Genomic DNA, 24761 nt, shown 5'->3' on the forward strand with positions numbered 1-24761 from the left:
CCTTGAGAAAAAATCAGTAATCAGCAGGAAATGCTTCTTTAACCACTCGAACAGATCCATGCCAACTTTTTGCCATGGGCGGTCAGGAACAGGAGTTGCCAGCACTGGTTCACGGCACTGTAACCTATGCTTTTGACATGTTTCACACCTGTTGTGATGGCATCAGCCACACATGGGTAAATCAGTCAATTTTTTCACTTTATTAGTTTGTTTTGCAGTTTTCTTCATTAATATAATTCATTAATCATTTGGTTAAACCTAACACTGGTATTATGCGGCACGCACATAGTAACATTGTGTGGTTTTTCTAAAATGTTTTGTTATATTAATTATGTTTCTCTCTCTTTGAGTTACCTGGGTTTGGGCGGTGGCTGTTTCCTGTCTGGGCAAAAGGCGTGGCTGAGGACTCTGGGAACAAAATGCCTGCTCAGCAGGACCAACCATGGGCTTACCAGGAGCATGGGGTGTTTTAGGTTTAGTTGGGTTATTCTGTGCTTAGTTAATATTAGTGTGTGTTTTTGTGTTCCCCCTATTGTGTATAAATGGTTTGGCCAAATCATTATAAAAGCTACCCTCATGTGTCTTTGTAATTAGGTCAGTTTGTGAGTTAAGTTGTGTCTCACTTTGTTTGTTTAAGTTTCTGGAAATTACTTTTTGTAGAGTTATATTTAGTTGACCTCTTTTATGGGCTTGCTAAAAGTGTTTTTGAATTTTGTCATTTTTGAACTTTCTTTGAGGGTTAAAATAAAGAAAACCCTTTTTGAAGATATTTCTTTGCCTGTGTCCTCTATGCCTTGGCTGCTTGTTCCCTCACACCTGTCTACCATCTGACCTATTTGGGTAGAGATGCCCGGCCACCACACCGACTCTTTTGCTCTGGCCCCACATTTTGAAACGCCCTGGTGGCCTTCATGCAAACGTGACAAAAACTCTGCTCTCATTTGAGGTGGTATCACAAGTCTCTCCCCTTTCATAAGAAGACCATGAACTACATTGAAGTCCATTCTGTATTACCAGTACCCCCTTAACTCTGGATCCAGTTTACCTTTTTCTGGCCAGCAGCCTGTCCAACATTGATTCACCACCTTTCTACACAGGTCATCCATTTCCTTTTTTTTTTTTTTTTTTTTTTTTAAACCTGTCCCGTTTGGTTCTTTTGCCATCAGAATTATTGTCTAAAGGTGAAGAAAGATGCCCAGCGGATTTACTTTACCAAATGGACCATCCCAGCCTTGCCGTAATGGTCTATTTGATTCACCTTTTATTGTTTATTTTATTTTCACTTGATGAATACGGGACAGACTTGACTGGGGGAAGAAAAGGGGAGAAAGAAAGAGGGAAAGAAAAACAGCGGAGAAGAGGGACGGGGGAGAAGGGCAAAAAACCAAAAACCAACAGAATAAGCAGACAAAAAATACATATATCGATCACCTGGGTCACCTGTTGAGAAAGAAAGAAGAAAGCAAGCAGAAGAAAACGAGAGTAATAAACAACATCACGATGATCTATGTGAATATGACAGTAAATACTAAATATTAAACATTATTGTGCAGCACGTAAGATCGACAGCGCACAGTGTGCTTTGAGGTAAGAGCCAAAAAGGGTGTAGTTTGTGTGTGATCACCCGTGTGTACACCTGTGAGCATGGACGCGCTTGTTTTTTTTTAAAGGTTCCTTCATGTAATGATCTGCTAGAGGGTGTGGGGGGCCACTGCCCCGTCCTCCAGGGCATGACGCAGGTATGGAGGAGATCAAGACTCCAGACATCCAGAGGCCCCCAGAACACAAGAGACCAAGGAAGACCAACAGAGGGGCAGCCGCGCCACTATCCCAGAAAGAGCTGAGGAGAGTCCCAGATGAGGGGTCACTCAGCAGCCGCGGAGCAGAAGCCAGGGGGGGGGTTGCAGTGACGTGCCCGTGAGCTCCGCCGGCAGCCAGCTGTGCCTGAGTGACCAAGCCCCAGGCCGAGAGGCCGAGGGCACCCTGCCTCTGAAGTGGCCCGAGTGAGCCCCAGGCTCCAGGCCCCGATAAGCAGCCGCCAAGGAGTGAGCCGGTGTGTACCTGGGCGCCCACCCCCGGACACAGAGAACCACCAACGCACCGATGTCTGAGGGCGTCCGCCACTGGCAGGGGAAGTGGTGGGGGGAGATAGGCCTCCAAACCTTGGAGGGCCTGAGATGTCCCCAGAGAGGTGGCGTCTGATACCCAACCTGACATATAGACACAGACATACAGGCACACACAGATACAAACATCCATTCCCACCCTCATGCTCTCATAAGCAATCATTCCACACTCAACCAACGTGGAGACAGACATAAAGAGACACTGTACACACAATCACTCTCCCCAAGCATACTCTAAGAACCGGGTCTGGGTACCCTTGCCCCTGGAGGGGGAAACTGCACCCAGACCCAGGTGGTGTTACCCTTTTCCCTGCGGTGGGGAGAAGCAGACCGCCCCGACTCCGCAGCAGCAGGGAGGCCCCACATTCCAGACCCCAGTCGGACAGCCAACTCCTCCTCCCAGCCCCCCCGCTCCAGCAGGCCGCAGAGAACGGGGGTGTGTGAAGACTCCAAACCTCCCTCCACCCGCTCATATGTAGTGTTGATGCATGTGTGTTCTAAGGTGCATTTAAAACCCAGGAGGGCATGGAGCTACCTGCCAGAGCAGCAGGTAAGCTCATAGCCCCTCCTGCTAGCCCTCAATGTCTACGTGTATTTAAAATTGAGAGGTGGGCAACGACGCCAGGTGTGAGGTGTACACCCTGATGGTAATTTGGATTCTGTGTGGCGTGCCCACCCCCAAGATCCTATATGTATGTGTAATGAGAGTGTGAGTAATGTGAATGTCTAAGTTGTGAGATAAAATTGAGGCACAGGCAGCCAGAAGGGGACAGAGGGGGGGGATGCCTCCCCTGCACCCTGGTGACACACCTTTACCCCAAGGCCCTGCATGTGTGGGTGATTGTGGTGGAGCGGGAAGAGGGAGGCAGCTGGAGATGGGGAGGGAAGGAAGGGAGGGGCAAGTGACCCCTCCCTGGGGCCAGCTCCCCCGCTGACCCCAGTAGGCACCCCCATACTCTGCAACCCGCCAGGGAAAGGGGGGCCCAGGCCCATCCGGACCGGGGCCCAGTGCAGCAGCGCCGCCCGCCCCCACAGAGCCCGGGACAGTCCACCCGACCCCACCACAGAGAAAACTGCACCCACCCCATCATCCACTCATCTTCCAGACTACACAAGACAATAGACACCCAGGCTGAGTTCTTCCTCCACCTCTCCTGTATCTCCCCCTCCTGCAGAGTGAGTTCCTGAAGAGAGGAGACCTCCTGCAAGATGTAACAACCTCCCCCACCAGCTGAAGAGACCCCCAGGTGACTCGATGCACCGGCGGCACCCTGCGCCAGGACCGGGCCCCCATACACCCACCCGCCCACAACCCCGGAGACACACACACCAGGACCCAAGCCCCTGAGGCCCGGCCAGGGCCCCAGCCCAGAGACGGAGGTGTATATATATATATATGTATAGATATATAGATATATATATATATATGAGATCATTAACAAGACTGGCTACGGATACCGACTACGGAACGGAGCGGTTGTCAGCCACCTCCTGTACATGGATGACATCAAGCTGTATGCCAAGAGTGAACGAGACATCGATTCACTGATACACACCACCAGGATATACAGCAATGACATTGGAATGTCATTCGGACTGGAGAAGTGTAGTCGGATGGTAACAAAGAGAGGGAAGGTAGTCAGAACTGAGGGGATTGAACTACCAGAAGGCAACATTGCAGACATAGAGGACAGTTACAAGTACCTGGGGATCCCGCAAGCGAATGGGAACCATGAAGAGGCCGCTAGGAAAGCTGCAACCACCAAGTACCTGCAGAGGGTCAGGCAAGTCCTGAGGAGTCAGCTGAACGGTAAGAACAAGATCCGGGCCATCAACACCTACGCCCTGCCCGTGATCAGGTACCCTGCTGGGGTAATAGGCTGGCCAAAGGAGGAGATAGAAGCCACTGACATAAAGACAAGAAAGCTCCTTACCATGCATGGAGGGTTTCACCCCAAGTCCAGCACCCTGAGGCTGTACGCTAAGCGGAAGGAAGGGGGCCGGGGACTGGTGAGTGTCAGCACCACAGTCCAGGATGAGACAAGAAACATCCAAGAATACATCACGAAGATGGCCCCAACTGACAGCGTGCTCAGTGAATACCTCAGGCAGCAGAAACCCAAGAAAGAGGAGGAAGGCGAGGAACCATCATGGAAGGACAGGCCCCTGCACGGTATGTACCACCGGCAGATAGAGGAGGTGGCTGATATCCAGAAATCCTACCAGTGGCTGGACAAAGCTGGACTGAAAGACAGCACAGAGGTACTAATCATGGCAGCACAAGAACAAGCTCGGAGTACAAGATCCATAGAGGCTGGGGTCTATCACACCAGGCAAGACCCCAGGTGCAGACTGTGTAAAGATGCCCCAGAGACAATCCAGCACATAACAACAGGGTGCAAGATGCTAGCAGGCAAGGCATACATGGAACGCCATAACCAAGTGGCCGGCATAGTGTACAGGAACATCTGTGCCGAGTATAACCTGGAAGTCCCGAGGTCAAAATGGGAGATGCCCCCAAGGGTGGTGGAGAATGACCGAGCTAAGATCCTGTGGGACTTCCAGATGCAGACGGACAAAATGGTGGTGGCTAACCAACCGGACATAGTGGTGGTAGACAAACAGAAGAAGACGGCTGTAGTGATCGATGTAGCGGTTCCGAATGACAGCAATATCAGGAAGAAGGAACACGAGAAGCTGGAGAAATACCAAGGGCTCAGAGAAGAGCTCGAGAGGATGTGGAGGGTGAAGGTAACGGTGGTCCCCGTGGTAATCGGAGCACTAGGTGCGGTGACTCCCAAGCTAGGCGAGTGGCTCCAGCAGATCCCGGGAACAACATCGGAGATCTCTGTCCAGAAGAGCGCAGTCCTGGGAACAGCTAAGATACTGCGCAGGACCCTCAAGCTCCCAGGCCTCTGGTAGAGGACCCGAGCTTGAAGGATAAACCGCCCGCAGGGGTGTGCTGGGTGTTTATGTATATATATGTATACATACATATATATATATGTATACATATATATATATACATATATATGTATGCATATATATATATATATATGTATATATCATATATATATGTATATATGTATATATATATGATCCCCAAGGACCCCAAGAAGGGACCGGTCCCATCCAACTACCGACCAATTACCTGCCTCAGTACTACATGGAAGCTCCTGTCAGGCATCATATCGGCTAAGATGAACAGGCACATGGGTCAATACATGAGCGGGACACAGAAAGGGATTGGCAAGAATACCAGAGGCGCAAAACACCAGCTACTGGTAGACAGAACAGTCAGCCGAGACTGCAAGACCAGACTGACCAACCTGTGCACTGCCTGGATTGATTACAAGAAGGCCTATGACTCAATGCCCCACAGCTGGATACTGGAATTCCTAGAATTGTACAAGATCAACAGGACCCTAAGAGCCTTCATCAGGAACTCAATGGGTATGTGGTGTACAACACTAGAGGCCAACTCCAAGCCCATAGCACAAGTCACCATCAAGTGCGGGATCTACCAAGGAGATGCTCTGTCCCCACTGCTGTTCTGCATAGGCCTGAACCCCCTCAGTGAGATCATTAACAAGACTGGCTACGGATACCGACTACGAAACGGAGCGGTTGTCAGCCACCTCCTGTACATGGATGACATCAAGCTGTATGCCAAGAGTGAACGAGACATCGATTCACTGATACACACCACCAGGATATACAGCAATGACATTGGAATGTCATTCGGACTGGAGAAGTGTAGTCGGATGGTAACAAAGAGAGGGAAGGTAGTCAGAACTGAGGGGATTGAACTACCAGAAGGCAACATTGCAGACATAGAGGACAGTTACAAGTACCTGGGGATCCCGCAAGCGAATGGGAACCATGAAGAGGCCGCTAGGAAAGCTGCAACCACCAAGTACCTGCAGAGGGTCAGGCAAGTCCTGAGGAGTCAGCTGAACGGTAAGAACAAGATCCGGGCCATCAACACCTACGCCCTGCCCGTGATCAGGTACCCTGCTGGGGTAATAGGCTGGCCAAAGGAGGAGATAGAAGCCACTGACATAAAGACAAGAAAGCTCCTTACCATGCATGGAGGGTTTCACCCCAAGTCCAGCACCCTGAGGCTGTACGCTAAGCGGAAGGAAGGGGGCCGGGGACTGGTGAGTGTCAGCACCACAGTCCAGGATGAGACAAGAAACATCCACGAATACATCACGAAGATGGCCCCAACTGACAGCGTGCTCAGTGAATACCTCAGGCAGCAGAAACCCAAGAAAGAGGAGGAAGGCGAGGAACCATCATGGAAGGACAGGCCCCTGCACGGTATGTACCACCGGCAGATAGAGGAGGTGGCTGATATCCAGAAATCCTACCAGTGGCTGGACAAAGCTGGACTGAAAGACAGCACAGAGGCACTAATCATGGCAGCACAAGAACAAGCTCGGAGTACAAGATCCATAGAGGCTGGGGTCTATCACACGAGGCAAGACCCCAGGTGCAGACTGTGTAAAGATGCCCCAGAGACAATCCAGCACATAACAACAGGGTGCAAGATGCTAGCAGGCAAGGCATACATGGAACGCCATAACCAAGTGGCCGGCATAGTGTACAGGAACATCTGTGCCGAGTATAACCTGGAAGTCCCGAGGTCAAAATGGGAGATGCCCCCAAGGGTGGTGGAGAATGACCGAGCTAAGATCCTGTGGGACTTCCAGATGCAGACGGACAAAATGGTGGTGGCTAACCAACCGGACATAGTGGTGGTAGACAAACAGAAGAAGACGGCTGTAGTGATCGATGTAGCGGTTCCAAATGACAGCAATATCAGGAAGAAGGAACACGAGAAGCTGGAGAAATACCAAGGGCTCAGAGAAGAGCTCGAGAGGATGTGGAGGGTGAAGGTAACGGTGGTCCCCGTGGTAATCGGAGCACTAGGTGCGGTGACTCCCAAGCTAGGCGAGTGGCTCCAGCAGATCCCGGGAACAACATCGGAGATCTCTGTCCAGAAGAGCGCAGTCCTGGGAACAGCTAAGATACTGCGCAGGACCCTCAAGCTCCCAGGCCTCTGGTAGAGGACCCGAGCTTGAAGGATAGACCGCCCGCAGGGGCGTGCTGGGTGTTTTTTTTTTTTTATATACATATACATATATATATGTATATGTATATACATATACATATACATATGTGTTGTTGTGTATATATATATGTATATGTATATATGTATGTGTGTGTATATACGTGTGTGTGTGTATATACGTATACATATGTATATACACACACACACACAGTGCTCAGACCTCCTCACTGGAGAAACTAAACAGCCACTGGCACAACATAGAAGAGCCACGTTGATAGGACATCACTCAGCTGTACATCTGCATCTAAAGGATAAAGGTCACTCTTTTGAGGATGCCACACATTTTGGACCAAGAAGACAGACGGTTTGAAAGAGGAGTGAAAGATGCCATTTATGTTCACTGTGAACAACCATCTTTGAACTTTGGATGTGGTTTACAACACCAACTGTCTGCCACCTACAATGCAGTCTTGAGATCCCTTTCCAGGTGCTTCACCCCCCACTCAAATCTTGCATCAGGTGATATCTAGGTCGCATGATAAGGTGAGGCAAGGTCTCAAAAATGATTCCCCTGAAACCTCTGCTGATAATAGCCCAAGACTTCTTTTACATGTTGGCTCATGTGTTGCACATTGTGGGTCAACTCCCACTAGGGTTTAAATGCCTGGGACACTCCATCATTTGGTTTTTAGAGCTGAAGAAGCTTCTTAGATGAGAGGTGAAATGTCATATGATAACACAAGAGTTATGTGATTAAGAGTGTTTCCCCCTGCACTGCCAAAATCAGATCACAGGGGAGGAGCTGAAAGTGTGGCCAGTTAGCATGCTGCTTCTACCCGGCAGCCCTGTCTGTTGCTGCCACAAAAAACGGATATAAGAAATAAGGCAAAAAAATTAATTAACCCGCTGTTGAAAACGGCTTGTAAAATATTCAGTGTGTCACTGTACGTTTTAAGCTTATGAGCGGAATAGTAATCCAGGTATAATAGCGGTTAACACAACTAAGCTTCCCGGGAGCAGCAACAGCTGCACTCGCTGCCTTGGATGGTCCGTCAGTGGCTGGGAGGTGTTAACACGTACGGCGAAGCTGAAGGTGTGGGAAACCTCCCCCGATCATTGCTGCAACTTTGGTTCTGATGGTCCGGGGAACAGTCGCTTATTTTTATTTCAGTTTTATCAATAATAATAATCTTACAGAGTTTTTAAAAAATATTTATACCTTTAAAGAGTCATGTTTGATACTCTGAACTAAACACGCGTCTTTTAAAATTCAATTTCTTCCGAAAATGTGGCGAATCTGACACTTAAACGTGGAGCTTGTTGTGACAGGTCGTACCGTTAACAAACTTCAGACAGCGTGAAAACCGGTTAATCTGGAACACCGGAAGTTCCGACTGTTTTTTTTCCTTTAAATTGCGACCATTCCTCTCAGTAGCTTGACGAAGTCACTACATTTGCCTTCCTTAGCTGTCAGCTAGCCGTGCGAACAAACCCAGAGATATACGTTCGGGTACAGACTGAGGTAGTGCTGTTGTTTCTGTCTGTCTGTGTCAAACACAGCCTGTCTGTCTTTGCATGGTCTGAAACTCGCTAATGAATGACTGAGGCGAAGTTTGCTAACTTACAGCTAGCAGCAAGTTGAACAGCGTCGTACAGCTGGTCTCTGTGTTATATTGTCAGCGTGTTGTTGTTGTTGTTATTACAACTATTACCTACAACGACCAGTGGAAGACAATATAGCGTTTTATGCTGTAACAAAGATGATGATTATGCATGTAAATGGAAATTACTAGTCACCATGTGCCGTACATAACTGACAGTTTTGTTCTGATTTGATTGAAGTCTGTCATAAAACTAAAGCCCGGTGTGATCCGAGTATGTGGAGGAAGTATTTTCTCTGAAGGCTCACGGTTAGAAATGTGCACTAATCAAGCTTTAGGTCAAGTCAGCCGCCAGACCTCCCTGACGACCCCTGCTCATGTCAGTGTTGTCAAATCTCGCGAGAGGAGCTAGAGTTGAGAAGTCACATGAAGTATATTTGTTTATGTTCTTATATCTGCTCAGTTTCAAATGGCAGTACAAGCAGCCTGGAGAAATATCACTTTATGAAGAGAAATGTGATACATTTCATGAGTGTAGTGTAACGGGAGATCTGCATCAACCTTCAGATTACTTGGCAGCTCTGTTCTGTCACATCTTAAATGTACTCTGTTGGACTGAGATCTGGGCCCTATTCCAGGAAGAAGGTAGCTAAAAATGAGTCTGTTAACTGTGAGGTGATGGCTGACAGACTATGTGAACGTAACATGCTCGCTGGCAGATTTTCTTCCTGACTTATCCCTTCCTGCTGTCCTGAACCAGCTCTCTGACACTCTTTCCTCATTCATAAAGTCACTGCCAAAGTGCACAGCAGAGTTTGCTATTTTATTATATCTGGTTTGCTTTTTTTGTACTTAACTGCTTTTAAAATAATTCACTCATCAATATATATGGACAGAGACTTTTTTTATTGCTAAGAATAAAGTGTTTTATCTCCATCTTTCTAACTCTGCCTCAGTAGATGATAATGCTTATGTCAGCCTGTCAGCCAGTTTTCCTGCAGTCATCATTCATGCTGTAATCAGTCACACTGATTGAGAAAAGGTCTGTCACATTAGGGAACTTGCACATGTTTGGGTGAAGATTAGGCTGAAGTTATTTTAAGACTTAAATGGGATGAAATGTGTTTCAAAGCAAGTTGTTAAATGCAGGATGCATTCTCAGCTGTTTATGTTGAATTTATTCACAAGTTAACATTCAGCCATTAAATGCTGGCAGAGTCTGAACCTCAATGTATTTTCCACTGAAAATATCCTAAATCAGTCACACACAATATAATAACCTGAATTAAAAGGTTTGAGCAGACATGGTTAGCTGTCTGTATATTCAAGGAGAAAGTAAAATAGGAATAAAAAAACAGAATTAGGAGTGTTGGCAAAGCAGCTATGTAAATGGTGCTGAGCCTGCAGCTGTTCAACCTTCCAATGTTATTAGACCAAACGTTTGATAATGGTCAGCTAATGGAGTTAACAACTTTTACACCCTTTATCATCATGTTGGCCAAGTGGTTAGCAAACAGAAACCTTTCTATTACGATGCTACATCACTAAAGCTCATTTACTTGCTAATGCTAGCTTTTTTCCATACCAAGCACTAGTCATAACTGATCTCAGGACAGTGAAAGCAGACCCACTGGCAGCTTGTTGCGCAGGTTGCTCCCCCATCAGTTTACTGTCATAGACCAGTGGTTCATCCATAATGTACATGCACAGACCACCAGAAAAACACTGCTGGCCTCTGAGCTTACTGAGCCCCAGCCATTATCACTGTGAGAAACACACGCTTTTAAAACAGATGCAAACTACTGTTTCCTGTGAAATTTGAAGTTTCCTTTGTCTTCATTTATCCTTATTGTTACATTGGACATTCTAGTACTTCCTGCCTTGCTTGTCCTGACAGAACACGACTGACTCAAAGGGAATCAGTGTTCGTAGAGCGACTCGTTTAACCTTTTTGGGGGGAGGTACATTGCTCAGTTGTCAAACAAAGATGTATTAGCATCTGCCTTTTTTTGTTATTTTCTGTTCTTAACAATCCTACAGGAAGTAAGCACTTTCAGAATAAAGCATGTCCTTCTCTTTGTAGATGCCAGGGGCTGGTCCATGGGTGTGAGCCGACTGGATGTATTCTACCGAAGGCTGCTCCTCACCAAACTCTTTATTGGGGGATGGGGGAAGCCTGAAGACCTCAAGAGGTATGAAGCATCTTGTCGTGGCCCTTTCACGTAGGACGGGGCATGCACTGCGCTCTGAAACCCAGTGTTTTCTATACTTGCACTATACAATAACGGTTTCACGCCTGCATTTAGCAAAGTGCAGCGCAAGTGTCCTGTAGGGGAGTACTACAGTTGTGCTAAATTCAACCACACAGTGAAGCCAACCACAGAAGAAAAGTTGATTCTTTGTGATATCTTGGGTGGAATAGATACCCACTTTACTCTGCTTCTGATTTCTCAGACTTTTTGTCTGATTTAGTACTCAGGTCAGATGAAAGCATTCTTGTAATGTCCATCTAGATGGACATTACAAGATTTAAAGTTACAATAATGGATTACACAGCATTTGGGAATACATTAGATTACAGTATGTTTTGAAAAGTGTTATAAGTACATTTAAGGACATAATTCCTCCTCTGTTATGCCCTTCAGTACCGTGCACCACACAGTACCCAAACCCTACTCCCACATAGGTTGATTATCTTGTTAATAGATGTACATCCTCACTGTGTACGACTCTGGATATGCTGACCCAAAAACAAAACCTCAACTCACAAGTACTTGACTCTCTTATATCTTAAACACACATCGTAAAGCAACTGACTCATTGAGAGGAAATGGTGTCTTACTAATTTAGAAGATCTTCATTTAGCCTGGAAAAAGAGTTTGTTGCTGTACAAACGGCCCTCTGCACAGCTAGGGCATTTTTCAACCCTGAGTTTCTCTGCAGTACTGTAGCTGATGACCAGTTAATGCTTTACAGACACACAGCTGCTCTTTCAACACTGTTGGAAATAAAAAGGAAGGATTGGCCTATAATTAGCTAAGAGAGCTGGGAGGAGTAATGGACAGTTTAATTACTACTACCTTAAAGGTTTGTACGTAGCCCATCAGTGGCATAGACTGATCATATTTAAGACTGAAGCATTAATTAATGGTAGTGCTTATTTGGGCAGCTTTGAAGGAATTGAATCTAATAGACTTGATGGTTTGGATGAAGTTGACTCTGGATCAGTCAGTGTCAGTCCTATGTAAGGCAGCTGGGGTTGGTTTAATGTTCTTCAATCAGTGATGAACAGGAAGGTGTCTTAGCTTTATCAACAGCTTTTTTTTTTAATTATTCGTTTATAGTTATTTTTATATTGTTCTAGGCTAAATGATCTTCTAAATTAGTGAGACCCCCCAAGAGGGTCATGGACCCCCTCTTGATCCTAATCACACGAGCCAAGGCGTGAAAACGGGTGTGGGTCACAATCAGCCAGGGTTTCGGGTGAGGTCATTGTGAAACCTAGCACCACCCTATCATGTGATTTCCTAGAGCTAGTGGTGGTCAAGCTGCCGTCGCCCACACTTCATCAGGTGGTAACCTCCAGCTTCTAGTGGAGCAGTTAGAATAGAATAGAATAGCCTTTATTGTCATTGTACAGGGTACAACGAAATTGGAGTGCCACTCCCTTGGTGCAAAAATACAATAATAAATATAAATGTAAAATATAAAAGGTACATTAAAACAAACAATAGTAAGTACAATATATACAGGATAGCAACATTAATATAATGACAGTAAGAATAGCAGCATAATAATTGACGGTGACAGTATGGTGTAGCTAAGCAGTTTCATTTGTTTTTGTGCTTATTTACTATGGTGATGGCTCTGGGAAAGAAGCTGTCCCTGAATCTGTTTGTCCTGGTTTTATGTGACCTGTACCGTCGGCCTGACGGTAATAGTTCAAACACTTGATTGCTGGGGTGAGAATGGTCCTTGATGATATTGCCAGCTCTGCTGAGGTACCGAGAGTTTGCAATGACCTCCAGGCTGGGCAGAGAGCAGCCAGTGATCTTCTGGGCTGTGCTGATGACCCTCTGCAGTACTTTCCTGTCTGCAGCTGAGCACCCTGCATACCATGTTGTTATGCTGTACGTTAGGATGCTCTCTGAGTTCGGGGCTGAGAATCAGCACGTCCTCAGCTGCAAACTGATGTGTCTGTTTGTTTTGTAGAATCTTTGAGTTTCGAAAGATCATTGGAGACAGAGAGAAGTGCAAGTCTCTGGTTCCTAAGGACTATCCTGTTTATATAAACAAGGTACATCATTTATTTCCTCTCTTTTCCTTCTTATGCTGTTTTGTTTTTGTATTATTAGTTATTATTTGTGTGTTTGTGTGCAGACAGAGGAGCTTGCTGACTGTCATGTCCAAGAGGGCTTCTTTATCTCTCCTCTGGAGCATTTGGTTCCTGGGATCCTGCCACAAGAGGCTATAAAGGCCAGGTACAAGATGTGATATTGTTTGCCACTGCAATGAAAGAGAGCAAGGAGACAGAGATTAGCAGCAGAATGGGTTGTGTCAGAGTCGGATGCGGTGCTTTGTCCAGAGGGCCGAATGGATGCTGGTTTAGGGTCTTAGAAAGGTACAGACGGGGTTTTTAAAATAAAGTTATTCAGTTATTGTTTAAACTTGAAACATTCATTGAATATCTTTTTTTTAAACAATATTTTCTGTTATAGTTACAGGAAAATAAGCTCAGAGAGCGGCAGACGCATGCAATGACCAGCTAGAGAAAGACGAGATAAAAATGACACAACACAATGTTCAGTTTCATTTCCCTTCTTCTCTCCGGCATTTTTACCCTCAAACTTCTTGAACTGGTGAAACACATACCCTCTGTCACTTCTGAGGTTTTGCATATCAGCACATGGTTAAAAACATCTTGTTCTTACCAATTTTTCAAATCAGGTAAATACAACCTCAGATGTGCAGAAATTACAGCGTCATTATTTATTTAACAAAAATGAAGTACCTCAGCATCCGCTGGTCCTGCTGTGTAATGTTACCCAATCATCCACTTCATGGCTCCATTTTGTTATAATACCACTAACAGCTGACTGTGAAATCTATGGCAGCGACTCGTTACACAGGTGACGTCCTGTCATGGTGCTTTGGTGGAAATCACCGAGCTCCTGAGAGCGACCCATTCTTGTTTGTAGCAGCAGTAGATGGACTGCTTCTTATCTAGAGCTTATCTACTCTACCTGAGCACTTGAGGCGCTCTATAGGGGCAGGTTCCCAGACAGAGATTAAAGCTAGTCCTAGATTTAAACAGCCTTTTAATGCAGACTAACAGGAATCTGCTTCCTCAGTCACGGAATAAAACAGTGCCAGACTAAGCCTATTCCTGACTAAACTAAGCTTGTTTACTGGAGGAAGATCAGAACTAGTCCAGGCATAAACTGAAGTTACAATAAAACCTCCCAGCAGGCAGGTTTAACTTCAGATGCTGAGGAATACAGGAATCCCAAGAACTGGTTTTCCATTAATGTCCAAGGTGTATGCACTCCCAGTTACAGTTTTCAAATATTGTTTCATGTAAAGGTGTCACTCATGGTTCCTGGATTTTAACTCATCACTGTGTGCTCAGTTTGAAAGAGGAGATGATCATTATTGTTGCTTGGTGACAGTGGGTATGCTCGGAGATTTGTTTACACCACACTGAATGATACCTGAGCAAAGGTGCTACAGCCATATGCACACTAGGAGTCTAGTGGAGCACACGTGTGCTGTTTGGAAGAGTCGTTTTCAGAATACACTTCGATTCACACCAAGAAGCTGCTGCATTATCATTAATGCAACAGCTGTTCTTCATAACTGCCTGAACAGCATGGATGCCCAGACCCTCCAATAGTAGAAGATGTACCTTCACTTCCAACAAACCACAGATGAGGACTGACAGAGGAACGTTTGCATTGAGCCACTTTAAGTAGCAACGTTTGACTAGCACTGGTGTTTTAAATGTTCTTAACTCCTATACAAACAGTAAGGGCGTTTCTGCAATTTGACTTAATTTCCACTGAATAAATAAAGATATAGTTTAATGTGCCATGTTCTGTTGTCCATCTGAGGTTGTATTTGCTGAATTTGGAGCTAGCCCATGAATTGTTAGGGCTGAAATGTGAGCTGTGTTTGTGTTGAAAATGTTTGAAGAGGATTTACTTATGCTGCCTGTAACCTGCGGGTCTCATCGTTTGTGTTGTTCCAGGTTCCAGTTTATAGTTCCTAAGAGATGGCAGAAGAACAGACCAGTATGTATCCACTTAGCTGGGACTGGAGACCATGTAAGACTCTTACCATTATTTTAATATGAATGTGCTCCCAGGCATCCGCCACAGAACTTATAATACTGAAACAAATACTTATAATACCAAACCAAAAACATGAAACAATGTAAGTCCAAAGAGTCGCGCTGACAGATTTCTGTCACAGCAGCTTTTTCTTTATCCGGTAGAAAAACAGTCGTAGTTGTAACTTCTTTACACTGACAGAAGGGGAGTTTGACTGGTCCGGACCATTTAAGATCAAAGTGGGCCGTATGTGGCCCCCGAGTGAGGTTGACACCCCTGGAGTAAAGGCCTGAGCACTGAAAATCTTGTTTTCCTTTGTAATAACAACGAACAGTGTTCACTTCCCTCCCACAATCATGTAAAAACAAAGCACATGGATATAAAGCAAGTAGCTATTTATCACCAAGTATATCGTCCATCATCAGGCTGTAGGACAGAGTCCCAAACACAGAGTGTAACCTGTAATGTTTAAATGTGCTATAATGTTCAGCAGCTCTCAGAGTGCACCGAGCAGTGAAAGAAATTATTTATATGAGATGATCAAATCACAAAATTAATATTTTCTGCAGCAAGACCAACTCACACGTCTTTATTTGCAGCAGCACTGTTACATATTTTTGTGTTTTTTACAGTTCTCTATCCCGTGTGCTTTGATAATGTCACTAGGTGGAGTAGGCAGCGCTCACTGGATCCATTTTTGTGTAAAAGAAGAGTCAATGAGGGGTCAAAACTCCCTTCATGTGAATGCACACAGAGGAAGGAAGCCCTGTGTCAGCTGACACAAAGAAACCCAGGTTATATGGTAGTGAATCCCCGTGGTTCTAAAATTAGGTGATCCAAACCTCACGTGGCATTTTATGGTTGAGTGGGTGAAAAACTATGTAGGTTTTAACAGTTTGTTAGTCTGGAGCATTAAGGTGTCTATTAACGCAATGCCAAGGAGGAAAGACCCAGCAGCCATCTGCCTCCACCAATTACAGCGGGCACAAAGGTGGAGGGTGATGGGTGTCTGCATCGATACACGGACCCTGGGGACCACACACTCCTCTGTATACCACAACATTAACTGAAATGTGAGGCTGTGTGTCCAGCAGCTGAAGCCTGGCCACAGCTGGGTCATGCAGCAGAACAATGATCCCAAGCACAGAAGCAAGTCTATAACAGACCAGCTGAAATGACCCTGTCACAGTCCAGACCTCAAATCAACTCAAGTACTCTGACTTATAAAGAAGAGTGTAGTGTTTAGTGCTGCTGTTCATTTGAGGTTGTATCTACATAATATTAGAAGCTGTTAGGGACCAGATGATTCCTCAGACCTAAAACTTGTACTGTGTTTTTGACATCACTGCAAGAAATCCTCAGAAGTTGAACAGCAGACGTGGTTCAAGGTCCAGATTTACTGTGGAAGTAGAGAAACGCGTTAGACAAGAAGATTTAATATATAAATGGTGTCAAAGTCTGTGGTTAACACTGGAAACTGACCCCAACAATCTGTAGGATCCAGGAAATGTCACGGTGATGATGACCTTTGTAATGCTGTTTCTATCCTTGTGTTTCTATAACCTGTAGTTTTTCTGGCGTCGGCGGACCCTGATGGCTCGGCCCATGATCAAAGAGGCAGGAATGGCTTCGTTACTTCTGGAGAACCCTTATTATATCCTTCTGTTGTCTTTAACAACAACATCGTTTGTTGTTAACTTTCTTTCAGAGTAACTCATGACAAACACTGTTTATATCAGCTGTGTGTGTACAAACCAATACGATGGGCCGTCACTGCTGCTGATGAAACAAGCACATGACAAACATGCTGTGGAAAGTTTGAATTCTGTCCTGTAATAACTTGTTTGTAAACAGTGTGTGCGCTACGAGCCACATTCACCTGTTCAGACACATATTCATAGAGCACTTCTGTTACGTACACGTCCACACTTCAGTGGATGCATCGATTCATTATCCTGCCCGAGGACGCTTGTAGATCAGAGGAGCTGGGACTCGATCCAGGGACCTGATTAGAAGACAGCTGTGTCACATTGTTGTTTTTATTTAACGTCTACTACCAACGTTCCTTGACTGATGCTGCACATGGCTATCGGAAACCCAGAGACCAACTGTAAGTTGACTTGATTAAAACCAGTTTGGTTGTTGGTTTGGAAAATTTAGTTGATTTAAAAAAATTGCTGTTTAACTTTGTGATATAACAAAGCCAAAGATATTCTCATTTAGTTTTCATGTTTGCAACAAGAAGGAGAAAAGAGGCAGAAACGTGAGAAATGAAACGTCTTCGATGTTTCCAAATCAGATTTATGGGCTTATTCAAACACTGGTTGGGTTTATTTACATTTGAGAAAGTTGGATTTAACATTTTAAATGCACCACTAAGGCTGTCGTTTCAATATTCAGTATTGTTTGTTTGTAAACGGTGATTCATTTGACAGAGCCAGACTTGTGTGAAACACACTGAGCTGTTGGATGTTGTTATAAATGGACTACACGGCTCGGTTTTTCTTCAAATGAATGTATTGTAAATTGAATATAGATATCATTTGAGTGTTTTAGACGATCCAGTCTAAAAAATGTGTCGGACCTGTTTGTGATGGGCGGGGCTTTGATCCTGGAATCAACAGTACTGCTTCGCTGGCTGGAGAGAGAAGGATACTGGCCTCTGGGAATGACTGGCATCTCTATGGGAGGATATGTAAGTCAAAGAAACATTTTGCTTATTCAATAAACAGTTAATGTTGTCAAATAACATTTTACCACTAAATGTTTCGTTATCTATCTTGTTATACGACAGAGCAGCATCTTAGGCTACGTTCACACTGCAGGTCTTAATGCTCAAATCCGATTTTATTGTTCACACGACAAATAAAATGCGACAGCAAACGTGCTCTAGTGTGAATGCTCAAAGCGGCCCGCAGGCACAAAAGAAGATGTCACACACAGCGCGCTCTGTTTAGACCCAGACCAAACAGTATTGTTTGACCGATGGATGGCCAGGAAGCGTTCGCGATGTCTTCTCCGGCGCTGATAATTGGCGTCTGTCTTGTGTCAGTGACGTAAAAGACGGATTTAATGCGACATGACCGTTCAAACAGCAGTCGCTTTCTAAAACATCGGATGTGTATCGGATTCAGGACCACATACGAAAGTGACCCAGATCGGATTTGAAAATATCGGATTGGTGCCGTTCACACTGTCATACCATGATCAGATATGGGTCGCATAGGGTCAGAAAAATCGGATTTGATGCACTTTGACCTGCAGTGTGAACGTAGCCTTAGTTTCATTTAGGGAAAGAGACTTACAAGTCCAATGTTATTTCTCTCTAAAGTGTGTCACTTGTGTGCGTTTGTATCCAGATGGCGTCCCTGGCAGTGACCAACTGGCCCAAACCCATCCCTCTAATTCCCTGTTTGTCCTGGTCCACAGCCTCCAGTGTGTTCACCACGGTAAGGAGCAGTTCTACCTGCTGTACATCTATAAGGACACATTCACTTATTATTCCTATCATACTGTTTCTGCTATGCAGAGCTGATGTTACTGATCCAATACTTGGGTTAAATTCATGGTTCAGAGTCTGGATGCAGCTGAAACTGGGAGTCAAATGTTTTCAATCTATCAAAATCAGATAAGACTGTATAATACTGAGTCTGGTTAATCTGACATTTATTGATCTTTCAAGAGTTTATTTGTGGTGAAGACTTTAAAGTTGTATGTTTATCTGCATTTTGATCTTTTCTTGAGCAGGAGGAACAGTTAATGACTAAAATTGATTTTATTGTTTGAGAAATCTAAGAAAACACACGTCAGGTTTTATGTGAGAATGTTGATGAGTGGAAGACTCAACAATGAAAAGATGTGTGTGTGTGTGTGCGTGTGTGCGTGTGTGTGTGTGTGTGTGCACGCGCATGTGTGTGCGTGTAGGGTGTGCTGAGTAAAGCAGTGAACTGGACACAGCTGGAGAAGCAATACGCCATTAATTCACGGTATGAAGAGGAGATCATCAAGCTGCTGGAGTACTGTGGGGTATGTGTTCCTGCAGTTTCACAGGAGTACAGAATATTACTCAAATTACTTTCACAACTGTATGAGTCAATATGAGTACAACTGTGTCCTTGTTGTTTTTTGGTGTTTGGTCTTGTGTCATACGTGTAACTCATACATGACTACACTACATCTTTTGGTGCGTGTCCACTTCTGGTAGGCTGATTCCTTTAAGATGGGTCCCAAACTTCTAACGAATGTGGAAGAGCATTTCTACGATCTGTCTGAAGACCACAAACTGTCAGTGAGCCAGTACACCAGAGTGGACGGAGGCAGCGACTGTGGTGGGGCCAGAGATGGAGCAGAGCATCTGTTATCGCTGGGGAACAGTGTTGGAGCAAACTTTGAAACTCTGCCAGCGTGAGTGTTCGATAACTAAACCTGCTGAATGTGTTGGAATATTTGGAGTTATAACATTTGCATTTTGTCCAGTTATTAGTCGGCATTGCTTCTTTTTCTTTTTTAAATGACTTCTCCAGTTCAGTCACAGGAGGCTCCACGCTGACAGAGGGGGAGAGCCAGCATACATGCTGGGCAGCTTCATGGCTAAGAAAGTGAGGCTGACCGTGAATCACAAAAAAAGATGACATATTTTTCACTCCTTTGCAAGGACTTTGAATTGATTTGTTAAACCAGGGGAAGATGCTGTCTTTTAAGACTTGCTACTGATTTGAAAGAACGATGCTGTAGAACATCTGGTTGAGCATCTGTTGCATGTTTCAGAGTCACAAAGTATCAAGTCATTAAAAATAATCAAGTGAATGGCTCAAACAGCACACAGTAATATGCAATTTTCCATCAGTACAAACCTTTTTGGCTACAGTATCAACAAACATGGACGTCCAGTATCGTGCAAAAGTCTTGAGCCGTTTCCATTTTCCTATTTTGCAAGGAAAATGTGAAAAAGGTGCCGAAATGTGAAATGCATTAACTTAATAGTATACAGTGCACTATAGTATATAGTGCACAGTGGGGAAAATAATAACTTGATCAGGTGTGAGAAGCTTCTGCAGGCAGGTTGCACAGCCACAAACATTTGACCGAAGGATGCAATGAATTTATGAAAGTGATATCGATAATGCAATCAGAATAAGCAAGTCTTATCCCTAATAAGAATGTTTCAATACTAAGGGACATAAACCAGTTTTTACATGGTCATTTTTTCTGTCTCCTTAGAGCTCTTAGTGGATATAACACACACGGGAGAAAGACGGATCCTGCCGAATGTTGTCGGCCATCTTTACACAAAGAATCTATAAGTTTCATGAAGGGAGTGATGGATGAGTGTACACACATGGCCAACTTCTCTGGTGAGTGCTGCAGTGAATGATTACAGCTCTGCTTAAAGAAGAACAAGCGAAGAATCACAACACTTAATTCATCCCTGTGGTCAGAGTTGCTCCAACACATGAAGAACAGTAACTGGATAAACTGCATTAAATAATACAACATATTACAAAGTTACCAAATATATATACAAGTAGCTCAATTATAAATATGTCAGTATATAACACAAATGCATATGGTTGTTGTCAGCAGCACATCACAGCCGTCAGAAATGGGTTTGACCAATAAGGTTGCAGGTGGTGTCGCTTGTCCATCGGGATCGTTAGAGTTGGCGTGTGATGCGAGCACTTGACTGTTGGCGGTGATACTAAAGAGCTGATGCTGTGAGAAAGTGTTGGCTGCTGACGTTTGATGAATTGAAGGTCGCGTTGCTGACAAAGTCGTGACGTTCTTGGGTGAATGCAGCATGGTGATACTGGTTTGTTTGTTGCCATTAAAGTGTGGATACTGGAGCATGGCACAATGAGTGAGACAACTGACGCCAAAACAGAAAGATGGACAATGACACCACGAAGGCATTGGCTGGTAAAACTGAAACCATATAGAAGGAATACCAGCCAAGTGTGAAAAGAATTAAGAGACTCGCAACAAGCTCATGAAAAACGGTGTTCACCTCAGGTTAGAGAAACTCAGCACCGTATGTTTCGGACCTGTAGAGCCTTTGTTTAATCTGATTTTACACATCAAGTGGCAATTTTATGCTCGTTGCTAAAGTAGAGACTTGTCCCACCTGTGTCCTCGTTCCTTGAGCCATATGTAGACATTTCCTTACAAGCTTTCCTTTTGTCTCTGTTACTTGGAACAGTACACAATCTCCAGCATGATTATTTTTACTTTTAATATTGTGTTCAGAGGATTTATTGAATGTTTGATACTGAAGAGGACCACCTTCAAAAACTGTGATTTCCTTCTTAGGCATAGAAGATCAGTTCTGCTGCTGAATGAACAACACAGTGATTGTAATCATTCACCAGGATTATCATTGTGACGCTAGAACGCTATGATTCATTAGGGAAATAGGATGACCTTCGTCCTGGCTTATACAAGAAGGTGTGAGGATGCACTCAGATTGCACAGGTCATCATCAGCTCCTCCACCTGGCCTTTAATCAGACTGCAGAGGACACAGCTGATCTTCAGTAATGTTTAACAGCTCACTGTTCCTGCTGTGTCCACCACCCTCTTCTGGCAGATAAGATTTGCATGTGTTTTGCACAAAAGTGAAAGAAATGTTGTGACTGTAGATGTCCCTGTGTTTTCCCTCTCTGCTGCAGTTCCTGTAGATACCAGTCTCATCATTGTCGTCCAGGCCAAAGAGGATGCATATGTGCCCCGAACAGGAGTGGTCAGTCTGCAGGAGATCTGGCCAGGCTGTGAAGTCAGATATCTGAAAGGAGGACACATCAGTGCATACCTATTTAAACAGAATATATTCAGGTAAAGTTATAGTGTTGAAAATGATCAAAAAGGTGTTTTTTGTTAAGTTTCTCATTTATGCCTAATTAAACTATACTCACACAAAAACATGCTAAATCTGAGAATATTTCACTGGCAGTACACAATCCATATTCATGTCCTCTATTCTGTAAGCTCTAGTTTTGAAACGTTGCTGTTTTATAGCAGAAAGTTTACATTAGTAACAATACAATGAGCGTTATGGACCAGAGTGTCATTTATTGTGAATATGAATTTAGACTAGATGTTAATACCTGAATGATATCTCCACTGTACCAAATATGATGTAAAATTCAAAGAAAAATCTAGAAATTGTTCACAGGAGCCAAAGTTGTTTGTAGAAGTGTCACAGCTGCACGTCTGGACTGCTGCACGTCCTGATTCAGGCGTCGGACATATAGACAGATAACTCTGGCTGTGGATGGTTTAGCATGTCTGAGAATACTCGTTAAACTGTGGCTGTCTGGTTAATCTGATGTTTGAGATGGGCCACTCTCACAGGATTTCACACATTTCACCATTTTTATGTATATGATTTGTTTTTCTGTCATGGAAACCTTCGCTTGTTAACATTACCTGTTTCATTTCCAGACAGGCCATATATGATGCCTTTGACAGATTCTGCGTGAAGTATCCCGACCTGCACTAGCCACTGGAGGCCAGACTGGACGTTTGCCTTCAAGACTCTAAGTGTAGCAGCTGAGATCTTTTCTTCTGAGGCACGACGTCTGACATTTACAGGGTAGCCTCAGAGAAGGTGGAGCTGAGCACAACTCTTCCTGTTTGTATAAGGGTGTATGATCTAGGTGTGCAACAAACCTCACTGTGCATAACTGAAACTGTAGCAGTTTAAAATGTTGTTACGTGTTGGCTGTGAAAGAAACATCCAGGTCTCTAGTTTCAGTTTGATAACTGCTGGTAATCATTAATAGCACTGTGTGTTTTCCAGTTGTTATTGGTCCTGTATCACCAGGCTGCAAGTGTCCTGCTGTATTCCACTTGTCTTCCTTATCTGACACAACCTTGGATGTGATACTCGAGCCCGAGCCATTCCATGTGAAATCACAGAAAGGTTCCTCAGAATTGGCCAGTTTATGTTGGACTAACTTTAGCATATTTGATGAAGCCATGAAAAATTCTTACTGTAAATTGTTACAATTGTACAGGTCCCTGAAATTCTTTGGAGTTGGTTGAAATCTGGCGCTTCTCGTAATTTTGATGCTCATGCTTAAATTTTCGATGATCACATGAACTTTTCAGGGCTGAAAGAAACATTGAGTACGAGATGTGGGATAAAACACTGGGGGGACGCCGCTCGATCATTTTTCCCTGGAATTGTCCTGATGTCACATGAATAAAATTGAAAGAAGGCTGAAGTAAATGTTAAATTACAACAAAGGTCAAGTATGATGGTAACCCAAAAAGAATTTAATAAAAGTTGAACAAACATTGTTCTGTGTCCACTGTGACTGGTGCACTTTGAGGTTAACTGGCTTCACTGTGTTTGCTGTGCTGCTGACACACGTGTAAAATGGAAACAAATAAATCTCCTTTCTGACAGTTTCAGCACATTTCTTCTTCTCTTAGCTGCTCCTATCTATATATTTCAGCACAGTGTTGAGGGACAGCACTGATGACGGCCTGTGTTTTTGTAATAACAGTGTGGACTACAGCAGGACTCTATGATTGTCTGTTATTAATATTATTGAGTCCACCTGTGAACTCTGATGTGGGAAAAACGTAAGTTGGAAGAACATTGTTGTTCAGTATTTAACCACATGGAAATCAAAGTGCGTGCATTATGACAGACCTGGACAATGAACAGGACACTGACAGAATGCTCCTTAGAGGCACAGACTGAAACTGATGTCTCAGACCAACCTGAGCCATGAAAACAAAGATCGGGATCATTTGCTTTGAAATCAGCACATTTTTTGAACATTTCCTCTCATTTCAATGTCTGAAAAAGGACAAAGTGGGTGGAGGGACCATTTTAAAAATATATATAAAAGCAGAAGTTTCACATTGTTGTAAGTATAAACATTTTCTACCGTATAATTTTCCTACCATGTTGGAGCAGGAGGGTTGGTGACCCATCATCCTGCATTTGGACCGACTACATCAGAGCATTGGTGTTAAAATAGTGATGTCGCTCTATATTGAGTATGACTTTGAGGAAGACCATTGAGGTTAGTGAAAAAAATGTTACTTCTAATTGTAATTATGAACTATGTGCAGATATTCTTGATGCCATTACGACTGCTGAACAGTACAGGCAATGTTTAAATCGCCACACCTCACTGGAAGTGTTTTATTTGTATTGTGTTTCCTTTTAAGTGCTTCACATGTTAACTGTGTTGTGTTTCATATATGACTTCAGTTGTTTTGTTTCTTAGATTTCTCATTTCTATACTTGCAAAAATAAAATCCAAATCCACGAGCTGTGGAGCCCGGATCAGCGTTAAAGGATTTGTTCAGCCTGCTCGAGCTGCTGATCTTTGCTTGGCAATAATAATCTTATGGTGGTCACTGATAACGCCCGAACACTGTGTGTGCACTTTCTTTTTCACATGTCATCACTGGAGTGAATACTTGGAACACTCACAAATTGTCTCTACTTAAGTGCATGGATGGGTGTTTATGTGTATCATAGATTTCAGTTATAAACCACAGACTTGTTTATAATGAAGCTTCTCTGGTTGAATCCTGAGATATCAGATTTCTCCAGAGAGCCGCTGTCTTACAGCCTCCGACTACCTACGTGGTCTCCGTTAGGTTCTAGC

At 44.1% G+C, this 24761-nt stretch overlaps 1 protein-coding gene across 5 annotated transcripts; it reads left to right on the plus strand.

Moving 5' to 3' along the window:
* Window positions 1-8095: 8095 nt before the first annotated feature.
* Window positions 8096-23544, plus strand: abhd18 (abhydrolase domain containing 18). 5 transcript variants are annotated; one of them, XM_005463121.4, is made up of 14 exons: window positions 8096-8296; window positions 10888-10996; window positions 13017-13101; window positions 13185-13285; window positions 15052-15127; window positions 16703-16787; window positions 17195-17243; window positions 17690-17828; window positions 18493-18582; window positions 19058-19159; window positions 19338-19537; window positions 20354-20487; window positions 21798-21960; window positions 22570-23544. In XM_005463121.4, exons 1-14 carry the CDS (start codon window positions 8248-8250, stop codon window positions 22625-22627), a joined length of 1440 nt encoding a protein of 479 aa, XP_005463178.1. In that variant the 5' UTR covers window positions 8096-8247; the 3' UTR covers window positions 22628-23544. The 5 variants fall into 5 exon arrangements, with proteins under 5 accessions (XP_005463178.1, XP_005463179.1, XP_019218202.1 ...); XM_005463122.4 differs by lacking the exon at window positions 8096-8296 and adding an exon at window positions 8576-8725; XM_005463119.3 differs by lacking the exon at window positions 8096-8296 and adding an exon at window positions 9287-9449.
* The last annotated feature ends 1217 nt before the right edge of the window (window positions 23545-24761 follow it).

The sequence above is a fragment of the Oreochromis niloticus genome, linkage group LG2 (assembly GCF_001858045.2).
Source record: "Oreochromis niloticus isolate F11D_XX linkage group LG2, O_niloticus_UMD_NMBU, whole genome shotgun sequence".
NCBI classification, from domain to species: Eukaryota; Metazoa; Chordata; class Actinopteri; order Cichliformes; family Cichlidae; genus Oreochromis; species Oreochromis niloticus.